Source organism: Perca fluviatilis, chromosome 12, assembly GCF_010015445.1.
Source record: "Perca fluviatilis chromosome 12, GENO_Pfluv_1.0, whole genome shotgun sequence".
Taxonomy (NCBI): domain Eukaryota; kingdom Metazoa; phylum Chordata; class Actinopteri; order Perciformes; family Percidae; genus Perca; species Perca fluviatilis.
Genome location: NC_053123.1, coordinates 10491294 through 10503512, shown reverse-complemented (window position 1 = coordinate 10503512; position 12219 = coordinate 10491294). Strand labels below are relative to the sequence as shown.

At 40.2% G+C, this 12219-nt stretch overlaps 1 protein-coding gene across 1 annotated transcript in view; it reads right to left on the bottom strand.

Annotated features, from left to right (window-relative positions):
• lrp1bb (low density lipoprotein receptor-related protein 1Bb) overlaps positions 1-12219 on the bottom strand; it is a 282705-nt gene that overhangs the window by 115183 nt on the left and 155303 nt on the right. The window contains exons 18-21 of the mRNA XM_039818282.1: positions 8697-8777; positions 8388-8558; positions 6629-6811; positions 389-589 (exon numbers count right to left, since the gene is read on the bottom strand). Of these exons, the coding sequence (XP_039674216.1) occupies positions 389-589; positions 6629-6811; positions 8388-8558; positions 8697-8777 (636 nt within the window). The remainder of the gene's footprint in view (positions 1-388; positions 590-6628; positions 6812-8387; positions 8559-8696; positions 8778-12219) is intronic.

Genomic DNA, 12219 nt, shown 5'->3' with positions numbered 1-12219 from the left:
AACTGACAACTACTATGGAAAGGTTTTACTATCTTTCACACCACCAGGGGATGAGTTTGATAATCTGTCCACGTACTTTTGTGTACTTTTGGTCAGGGGCTGTTTTTGCCAAAGGCAGGTCCAAAAACAAATGTTTTCTTTTTCTTTTTCAAGGCTTGGTGGATAAGAATTTGAATCACTAGGATGGACTGAAACGGCAGGTCAGTGCCAAACCTTTCAAAATCTTGTGGAAAGTCTTCCTAGAAGAGTGGCAGCTATTAAAACAGCATATCAATGTCCGTAGTGGTGGAATGAGATGTCTAGCAATAGAATATTTTTTTACCATCTTGCAGGGTAACAAAAGCAAACAAACAAATCAAAGATGTATGCACAGACAAAAGAAACATACCGCAGATAGGTCCTTCATCCGAGCGGTCTGCACAGTCCACTTTGCCATTGCAGATCTTATCAGGTGTGAGGCAGACAGAGGTGTCGTTGGCACAGGGGTACTTGGGTGGCTTGCAGACAGCAGACTCACAGGACTCTTCATCTGAGCGGTCCTCACAGTCAATGTCCCCATCACACACCCAGCTCTTTGTGATGCACTTGCCTGTAGAGAATGAAATGTGGAGACAGGCAGACTTTTTTAAGCACTTCAAAATGAAGAATTGACAGTTCCAAGTTCCAGTGCCGTTCAGACGATGTCATCTCATTCATAGTAAGTATTGGATGACATGGGCCTCACAAAACAATGTTCCATACCTTAACTAAATGAAATGGTACATTCAGTGCTTGTTTTTTTTTCCAACTTTGGATAAGACAAATGTTTTCATTACTCAGGAGGGGGGGGAAGAAAGAAAACAACACAGATATGGGGATGTATCATTTTTGCACACTCCCAGGTGAAGCCTATAACGCAGCATATTCCAATTTACTCTTTTTTCATCAAAGCTACATCATAGGGTTTTGAGATCCCACTGGTTTATGCATGGTGCCGGATCAGTGCAAACCGACGTGGGAGGCTGAGGCGACTGCTGTGTGTGTGTGTGTGTGTGTGTGTGTGTGTGTGTGTGTGTGTGTGTGTGTGTGTGTGTGTGTGTGTGTGTGTGTGTGAGATCAGATGTGTCTGTGCGTCTGTTCGGCTTGGTATCACCTCCAAGCTTTGCAGTTGTCTGTACAAAAATTGTCAGATGACACTTTTAATTTGAATACCTAAATATGATGCCAGTGCAGTTGCATGTGAAAATGCGAGCTTATGTGCTATTCAAGTTCACAAGCTTTTCATGCGTAAAATATGGATGACACTTGGGGCAAAGAAATGTTCCATTTTAAGTGTGATCAAAATGTGTGCGCTTGTGGTAATGCACATGGACAAGGAGGTTAATCATTTTTACAACTGAATTAACCAGTCTTCATTCTGGCAATATCACCTTGAATGACAGCAAGAAAATCTCACAACTTCTACTTTATGAGTTTTAGGAGCAGAAGGCATAAAAGGGAGGGAGCACTTTTGAGTGGGTTTATTAAACATAACCATAAGCTTATCATTTTAAAAAGGAAAAATATTATTTTTTATATTCTTTCCAAATATAGCAAGGCTCAAACATCTAAAAGTTTCATCTTTAATTCAACAAAAATGCAGCATATCCACAGATGGAATTCCTACAGAGATGGTAACTTTTTTTTATTTATGTTGGTCCCTACTCTATGCATGGCTGAAGAATTATTTTTAAATAATGGATGAGTAAATTCGTAGTTGTTGTGGTTGTTTTTTTGGTTTTACTTTGCTCATCATTAAAGGGGTGATAGAATGCAAAACCAATTTTACCTTGTCATAGTTGAAAAAATACAGTTTGGAGGGTAAATAGGACATACTTAGAACCTCAAAATCTCAATGACACCTCTTTCCTCTGCCTCTGAAAACGGGTGAATCTAAACAAAGCTAAAAGTTGACGTCAACCTCCCAAATCCTCCTCATTTGGCTCTACCTTCTATCTTTGTAATGCCCCAAAATTTACATACTAGGCCACTAACTGATCTGAGGTCAGTTAGTCTTCTAAATCTAAGTCGTGCAGATCTCTGCTATTCCATTACAAAATTCACTTCTGAGACTTTTTTATGCGTGAAATCAACTATGTAAAGCTCAAATATGGGCCGTTTTAAGAAAATTGATGGCTAATTGCAAATTTGGTAAGACAGTGTCGGACTTTACGAGCTCCACAATCTGCCGGGACAGGTGGCGGCTGCTGGCCAGGTTTGCTGTCTTCCCTGTCGGCCTCTCCCCCTTCACAGACTCGCTGAGCTGGAGCTGTGTCAGGATCTCCCACACGAGCTGCGCTGTGTACTTTAGAAAGAAGAAAGTTTGGAGGTTTTGCAAGGATATTGAAAATGAACCACGGTCGTAAATGCAGAGCATACCATATTTGGAAGAAAAGCTGTCGTTCCAAATTAAACAGGGATGCATAAGGGCCAAAAGAATAGCAACTGGGGCATTTTCAGCCCAACCAATGTTAAATACCCTATTAGGAGACCTTAAGGAACAGTGTGAAATACCCTATATAATCATTCTATCACCCCTTTAAGGTTTCTATACTGATAAAGATCCTAATATTTATTGGCATCCTCTACACATTTTTGTTCTTTAACTGTAAGATTACGCCTGAGTTGGAGTTTCATTCTTCTTTATTTTGTAAAAATTCAGATGACTTTATTTGAAATGACAATACGACATCAACTCTTGAACCATCACCAGTTAAGCAGGTTGAACCTCTTATACCAAATATTAAATGTTATACTATTTCACCTGTTTTGTTCTAAACCAAATATAATCAAAATCTCAAAAAAAACAAAAAAAGACTTCTAGGTCTGACAACCCAAACCAATTTCTATGTCAATCAAAAGCTGACTTCAACACATCCCTTCTTTAACTAAAATGTAATGGAACCCTCTGAACTCTAACAATTGGCATCCAATCTAGTTCCTCATTTAAAGTGCTCATGTTATGCTCATTGTCAGGTTCATAATTGTATTTAGAGGTTGTACCAGAATAAGTTTACATGGTTTAATTTTCAAAAAAACATCATATATTTGTTGTACTGCACATTGCTGCATCTGCTCTTTTCACCCTTTGTGTTGAGCTCTCTGTTTTAGCTACAGAGTGAAGTGTCTCACTTTTTGTCATCTTTGTTGGGAGTTGCACATGCGCAGTACCTAAGTAAGGACTACTAGCCAGTCAGAAGCAGAGTATGAGGGAGTGCCACTAGCAGCTAGGCGAGTAGGGAATGTATTTGCGCTCCCGGGGGCGGTTCAGCGAAAAGAGGAGGCGTGTTCCGGCGCAAAAGTTCCCCAGTGCTATTTTGCAGTTTCAGAAAACAATTCCACCACTGACCAGGAAAAGTCAGTTTAAAGTCAGTGGCGCTAGTCTAAATTCAGTAGCGCGTTATTCAGATGCTATTTTAGGGGCGCATGCTTGGCCATAATGTAGCGTGTGCACAACGCGCATACACTTTGCTTCTTTCTTCTAAACGGACGCAGCAGTTCCCATTTTTGCAAACCATACATAATTACAAGGTGTTTGGATAGATCAGGAGGCACTTTACAGTACAGTCCTCAAAAAGTCGCAGCATTCTTTGTGGCTTGTTGTGTTTTACACATTTCCATGAATCATGGATGTGTTGATGACACAAATGAGGAAATATTAGAGGAATTAAGGAGACGTGATGTTTGTTTTTGTAAAAAAAATATTTTGTTAGTTAGTTATTAATTGTAGATTATACTATATAACAGTTTTGCCAGCTGGGATGTAAAAACTTTGATGCTCAATATCTCAGAACTACCCTAAACGGAGATTGAACCTTATAATTCTAAGCTGACGACTTGCGTTTTGCATTTCATACTTGCGTTTCAGATCGTTAAAATAGGGCCCTAGGGCTTAAAGTGCACAATTTAAAAGTTGTAAATGACTACATGTACAGGAGCGACTTCTCTAAATCATCTCTCTCAAGCTCCACTTTGAAAATTCCTATCTTTGTTTGCGATTTATGTTTCACTTGCATCCATCCCCAAAGGTGGAACGATCAAGAAAAATCCTCCATGATCCCAGAATTTAAACTGGGCATAGGTCTCGAATGAGTCTCACATCTGTGTTTTATCTGAGAAGTTGAAAGAAATCAGTCTGTTAATCTGTCAGAACTGTTAAGATGGCCCCTTTCAGAAACCCTTGTGAATTTCTTTTGGACAGGGCACTCTGTTCTTCTGAAGAGGACAGAACAAACTGCACAAGTGCACAGGGGTGTGACCCAGCAGAATTAGAGTGAATAATAATTGGTGTGGTCTAACCAACCCTTCAGCACGCAGCATTGCCTCCATTCTTGATGATACTGTCAAGGGATGACTGGAAAGCTGCACAGCTAAAGACAGAAAGCAACTGAAACTTGCTCGGACGTTCTCCTTTTAGCTGCTGTTTGGGTGCTGGGTTTAGGTACATGGGGAGTTTTTACATTGGTCGAACAATTACATGCAAACTTCACAGCACCGCTCCAAAATGGAGGATAGTTAAGCCTCCAGAGCCTGTCAAAGACTAAAGCTTTTATAAAAGCTTAATTTATAACTGATAGGCACTAAACAAAAGTTCATTAAACGACTGAGATAATTTCCTCCTCTCTTAAAAGGGATGGTTTGGATATTTTGAAATGGGAGTGTATAAGGGAACTTATCCAGAGTACCGGCATGGAAGCTAAGCAATGTACTGCTACGGATGGAGGCAGCAGCTAAACATATTCTAGCCAGCTTGTGTTTTAAAGAGTTAGTTCAGGTTCACCAAATGCACGCAATAACACAAACTAACTAAACGATCGAGGCAGCAGTAGATCAGCAACTCCCGTGTTCTGCGAGGTAAAATTATTGTTTTTGTTAAAGAGGTGCGGTGGATTGAAGAGAGCATAGATGATAGATATAACGGCTTCAGTTCCTGGTCAAAAAGGCCCGTCTGACAGAAAGGTAAAGCAGTGAAAATATTCTAAATATAGCGTATCACTTCAAACCATATCAATTTTTTTTAGGTAGGCCTTTTTGTGTGTGGCGAAAGTACATTCAGCTGCTGCCCCGGTCCACAGCAGTACATTGCTTAGCTTCTGTGTCGGTACTTCTGTCTGCTTCCAAACTGGGCTCGTGCCCACCACCATACACTGTAGGTAATACACACTGAGGGTTGTACATCATACAACCCACTTAAAAAAAAAAATCAAAACACTCAATGTGAATGTTAAGTACTGTCCAAGATAACTTTTTTTGTTTTCTACAAGAAATAGGGGTCTACCATCTCTTCATGAGTGTAAAACTTTTCGCCTGTGTTCAAACTCCAGACCATCATGCTTAATTAAGAAGTGAAATTCATGATTGTTTTCTATGATGTAACTCACACATAGAGGAGAAACTGTCTACATTCCAAGTGTCTTTGCAACATTTCTATTTAATGCAATACTATACAGTAGTCAATAACCAAGTCAGTTAGTTTGGCCTTCTCAGTGTTGCTGTGTGTTACTGTCCTTCATGCTCAAATTAGTTCAGCCAGGCCGCCAAACTATAACATCTGTCTCAGGCGAATGATGCAAGATTTACTCACTGAACTCAAATGCAAGCTGACTTTAGTTTTCATGCCTTAGGATTGGATTTTATACCACGGACCTGCCAACAGTGTCAGTGTCATTTGGCTACTGAAGTGCAAAAACCAACACTATAACAGTATTTGCATACTTTATGTCAGACTTTATCTTAAACTTCTGGAAGATATTTCGGCGCCATATAACATCTATCGGCATTGATTATTCATTCACTACTTCTTGACTAAAAGACAATGACTATTCACAGTAAAAAGCAAAAACGAAGCACCACCTTCAGCACATTTTCACATACAAATTGCTGCTGTCATTGTACATTCACATGCACACCAATATTCCACTATTATTCGGAATATGAACATATTCCAAATTTGATACGGGTCACGTAAACAGCATATTCTGGTTGGATAAGGCCTTTTTCCAAATATAGCATTTTCCGATTAAGACATGAGGTATACTCCGGTATTATTCGGGTTTTAAAGGCATTCTTTGGACATGTATACAGCACATTCAGAATATGCGTCTCAATTGAGGTTTTTACCGAAGTTTATGGCCTCTTGCCTGTTTACAACTTATGGTCAGCTCTGTGCGTTGCTATTGTTGCTGTAAACAAAACAACCAGCCAACAGTTTGCAAGGCTGCAGACCCGATAAGAAGGAGAAACACAGCTACTTTTAAACATTATCAAAGACTTGGATATCAACAGGTTTTGGGATAAGCGCACACATCGCTACGCCGACCTTTTCAAGAAGCTGGTTGAAGGATGAAAGAGGGAGGGTGTTTTTGCACGATCCAAAAAGTCCGCCACCGCTGATAAACTCTGAAAAAAAATCATATTTTGCACAGCTAGATGTACACGGGAATATAAGTGGAATATTCACTTCCATTAGCCATGTAAACAGCTTAGTCTGAATACCATCTTTTTCGGGAATAAGGGCAAAAACCGGAATATTTTGTGAATGTAAACGTAGCCAATGTGTCCTTCACTTCTGCCCTCAGTGTGTTGTTTAGCGGTGTACTGTATTCACTACCTGTATCTTTGCAGGTAAACTTGGCCTTGGGGTCGCACATCCTTTTGGTGCCCTCGCAGTCTTTCTCGTCGCTCCCGTCCTCACAGTCCTTGTCTCCGTCACATCTCCAGCGTTCTGGGATGCAGGTTCCATCTGTGACACAGTGGAATTCCTCTTCACTGCACTCGATCACAGATGGCAGCACTGAAACAAAAGTCATTCAACAATTACTATTTCACAAATCTACAGCCCACTGTTGTGAGCAAACGCACCACCGTATTGAACTATTATTTTATAAGACACTTTTTACTGTTTACAGATATTTATCTTTGCAAGCGGGGCACTTGGCAGCAATAACAGATCAGTTAGTTCCGAAGAGGGAAGTTCTTTCACTTCTAGCATTTAAGGTTTATGTCTGTAAGATGTTTCCGTCTTGTGTAATGACTCTGGTCACTATTTTGTATTTCTCCAGCTGGGGTTCAATATAAAGAAAAGAAACTGGTTCCGTGACACTATTATGTTGTGTGTGTTGCATTGCAGGTCTTGGATTCACTGGACACACCCTCTGATGAGAATGACTGCATAAACTAAATGGCAGTGTCAATTACATCACACATTTGATGTGTTGCGTTTTCATACTGGCATAAAATTTAGGATGAATTCATGGGAAGAAAGGTGTATATTTTAATCATATAAAGGAGTTATAAACCAAATAACACCAAGAGAAGTAGAGTAACACCAAACATGTAATTATCAGTTTGTGTTAACATTTTCAGCAGAACTTAATAAACCGCAATATGTATTCATTTTAATCACGGCATTATACATTGAGTATAGATGATTTGCTTGATACTTAAAAGTCAAGCCCCCACAAAAAAAATATTTCCTCAACAGCTGAGGCGAAGCTAAGACGGATTCAATCCCCTGGGGTAAAAGCAGATGCAGACACGTGGGAGTGGAGAAGCCTGCAGTTCCCATCAGGAAACGGTTTGATGAATAGTCTACACATTCAAGTGACAAGCAAGTGAGCTGTGAGTTTCTAGGAGCTTGCATGAGCTTTCTGTGGTAATTAGATTAAATGATTCAACTCATGATGGTAAAATCCACCCGAACAGAGACAAGATAAGATTAGTCACACGTGAGTGTGAAAACAAAGTTGTTGGACTCAAGCTGACTAATTGTTAAACTTGTAATTACAACACCTAAATTTGAACAGGATTTGAATTGCAAATAAAACCATTAGCGCACTAAAACAGATGTAAAGGCAGCTACACTCTCGTGAAGGTGCTACCAGACAACTTTGATGCAAGGTGAGACGACCACCATTCAACTCGAAAAAAGTCATATAACCATTCCAATGACTCCGAAGCTGTTCAGTTAAAGAAAAAACTGCATAGTTCCCCTTTAACATATAGTGGGGTAATTATAAATGGGGGGATTTAAATGTATTTTTGAGACGTTTTTTAAACTACAGTTACAGACGGGCGACTCGGTTGGAAAATTAGAAGAAGTCATATTTTCAAATCTCCAGTTAGCTTTTAGCACTGTCTTAACGTAGGGCCCTATGGAGTCTGTCTTAATTTCTAAAAACTAATGGGCTCTACATTATTGTTGCCATCAGTCTGGGATTGGCCCCAGCCGGGCCCCCGTCGACAAAAGACACTTGTCACCGGGCCTGCCAACTTTTCTGGGGGAAACCCTGACAAGGGTCCTATGTTGGAGGGGATGAGTTAGTCTACCTCCTTCAAAGCATTTTCAAAGGAAATGCGGGCATTCTTACGTGCTGATCCGCCTCTGCAGGTCGTGTTCTCATCACTGAAGTCTCCGCAGTCGTTGTCACCATCACAGGCCCAGTGGTCTGGGATACAGCGACCACTTGTGCACTGGAACTGGGTGTTGGCGCAGGACGGGACGCAGCCAACTTCATCACTGCCATCTCCGCAGTCATCCTCTATATACACACATCATACACCCATGAAAGGCGGGATCTCACAAACACACAAATGTATCACGGCTGATAAATGTAATAGTGGCATCAACAGACAAATTCATTCATGAACAAGCTTTCTAAGATGAGTAACGCCCTCACCTGAATCACAATGCCACGTCACACTGATGCAACGCCCGTTGGAACAGCTGAACTGGGTGAGCGGCTCACAGGTGGGAAAGGCTGAAAAGGTGTGTATAGAAGTATACATTAATTACAATCCCAACCCGAGCTAGACCAATACTTGCACTGCATTTGTAATTGCAAGTAAAAGTAAATGCAGTCATTGTTTTTTTGTTTTTTTTTAAATGGGAACTGCCACAAGTCCATGTCCTAAAATCTACACTGTGCCCATGTGAACTATTATCATATCTATATATTATCATATGATAATTATCATATCATATGTTCAGTTCAATAATGTGGAGAAAAGTCATTCAAGTTTTGTTTTTTTATATATATATATAGGATAATTGAAAATGGTACAAGAAATGTAGAAAATTAATTATGTGGTTGAGATTGTTGAGAGTTATCTCGTTCTAATGCAGAAGAGTCAAACACATTTTCACTAAGGGCCACCCTGGAAAATAAATCACACCAAGGGCCAGACATGTAGAGTTTATTAAGACGCTTTTATTGCGAAAAGTCAAATATCTTTGACTGTATTACTGCATGTCATTTTTTTTCACCATCATCGTTTTTTTCCAACTTTTGTCACATTTTTGTTGACATAAAAGCCCTCCAAAAGTCAGCAAAAAAGTTCCTTAGCAAATAAAGCAAAACAATGAGTACTTTTTTTTCTACGACACAGCCGACTCACAGCAACATGTTTCACAGCCTGATCATGAAAACTCTCTGCTTCTGGGGGAATTTCTAAGTCTCAAAATCTATAAATATGCCATATTCTGCTCTGAGTGTTGCATAATTGCAGTTTGACAAACACTTTCCTGTCTTTTTGGGTTTAGCGCACAACTAGATTAAGGGCCCTATTTTAATGATCTGAAACGCAAGTATCAAACGTGAAACGCAAGTAGCTTTGTGGGTGGATCTCACATTTATGCTATTATGCCGGCGGGATAGATTTGCGGCCGACGCAAATCTAAAATGGGTTGGTCTGAAGTAGCTAGGTGTGGTTTGGGCGTAACGTGCAATAAACCAATCAGAGCGTCATTTTACATTCCCTTTAAGAGCAGGCGCGCTTGTTCCATGGCGGATTGCTATTATGACGGCGGATTTGCCTGGCGCACGCCAGCGGGAGCTGTGCGCGATGCGGCAAAGTAACAAATGCCTGTCTTGGCCGGGTGGCGATGTTGCTGCGGCCTCTCGGGTGCATCTCCACAGTCTGGAGAGGATTGCTGCAGCCATGGAGCATGGGCCTCCAAACGCACCTCCTGCACCTGTTGTGCCCCTTCCTCCTCCCCCCACTCCATCTCCGTCCACCCGCAGCGCATCGCGCATTGCCACTCCCAGACCAGATTCCGCCGGAGTGTCCAATCCCACCGTAGTTCAACCTCACGTTTCCTTAAGTCCTCTAATATTTCCTCATTTATGTCATCAACACATCCATGATTCATGGAAATGTTGTGTAAAACACAACAAGCCACAAAGAATGCTGCGACTTTTTGAGGATTGTACTGTAAAGGGCCTCCTGACCTATCCAAACACCTGAAGTGCATTTTCAGTAATATTTTTCCTTGTAATTATGTATGCTTTGCAAAAATGGGAACTGCTGCGTCCGTGTAGATGAGAGAAGCAAAGTGTATGCGCGTTGTGCACACACTACATTATGGCCAAGCATGCGCCCCTAAAATAGCATCTGAATAACGCGCTACTGAATTTAAACTAGGTTTTTCCTGGTCAGTGGCGGAATTGTTTTCTGAAACTGCAAAATAGCACCAGGGAATGTTTGTGCCTGACCACGTCTCCTCTTTTTGCTGAACCACCCCCGGGAGCGCAAATACATTTCCTAATTTACCAACGTGCGTCTGTGGAGGGAAAAGTCCGCTGTGCTTCGGGTGCAAAATAGGAATGATACATGCGTCAGTGTACAAAGGCAATTGCGCTGAGTGCAAGATAGGGCCCTAAATGTATTGTGAACCTAAGATATGCAGGCCGGTTAAAAACCTGAGAGGGGCCGTGTTCGGCCTACGGGCCTTGAGTTTGACACGTGTTTTATGAATAGAATATAATCTAAAAAATCTTTTTTAAGCTTTTTTAAAGCATGGCATGAAAAGAGAAGGAAATGCTCATTTAACTAGACAATAATGCAATCATTTCAGGTAGCAGCCCAACTTATTAACAACAGGGTTGACATTCATATTATTCTCTCACCACTAAACATTATGGTGGATGATTAAAAAAAACAAGATTTAAAGTCTGCAGCCATGCTGGTGGCTCTGTGTGGCTCTGTCAGGCTGTGCTTAGGCACAGTGATGCTAAATGACTATACATGGAAATCCAACTAATAGTTGTTGAAACATTTCACGTAAAAAACTAAAATGTCAACCTCGTGGTGGCGCATGGTAAAATCAGAGGATCAGCAAAGTGAATGGGATTCATTACCAGGGAACCCTGCATGTCTGTACCATACACAGTAAATATTAACAGTCTGGTCTGTACCAAACTTTTTGCCAAATAGATGTTGAGATATTTTACAGAACAAGTATATAGTGCTAAATCTTCAGAAATACGTTTTCAGACAGAGTGTTATAGGTTGCCTTGGATGGAAGAGGAAAATAAAAGCTGAAAATAATTGAAATTCCTCTTTTGATAATGCTTTGTACTAAAGGGAAACCTTGCACGGCCACATCTTATTTACAACAAGGTCTTTTTTCATATGTCCTCTCTTGGTCAATGCCTCCGATCAAAACAATTAAATAAATACGACCCCACTCTGTTGGGTTGCACAAATAGCTGCAACAGTTAAATCCTGGTTGAGTCGCAGTGGTCTGTATAGACTCAAACTACTATCAGCTAAGTCCACATTGGGGCTTCATGGCAGAGAGGGAAAGAGAATTGAAGCATCTGTACATGCTTGTCTTGGAGTTAACCCTTCTGTTGTCCTCAAGTCAAATTTGACCCTTTTCCTTTCTTCTTTTTTTCAGAAATTTAGGTTTCTTACCACCAAATTATTAACTTGGATTAATAACTTGGATGCATGCATGTACGTTGTATGGAACCCATACAATATTCTTCGCAGGTAAAATAAATGATTACTTTCATTGTATTGTATTGTATTTTTTGTTACATTTGTTTTATGGTTTTAAATGGTATCCTGACTAAACTTTGACACCTACAAGTCTGTGATTATCCACTCAACATCCTCTGAACTTAACCATTAGTCAAAATAATTCATAATGTTTGCTTTTCTATATATATTATGTCATAAATTGCCATGAACCATGAATAAAAAAAAGAAAAACGTTGAAAAAAGTGACAAAAACATTTTTAAAAAAAAGCTTCAAAAGCAGTACAAAAAAAGAAGACAATTCTGACCCATTTCTCGTTATTATTTCAACTGTACCCCCTGAAAACTATGGAATTTGATGTCTCCCCAAATATATGAGTGTCGCAAATTAATCACATTTTTTTCTGTTCTAAATGTACTTTAAAAGGAATATTTTGT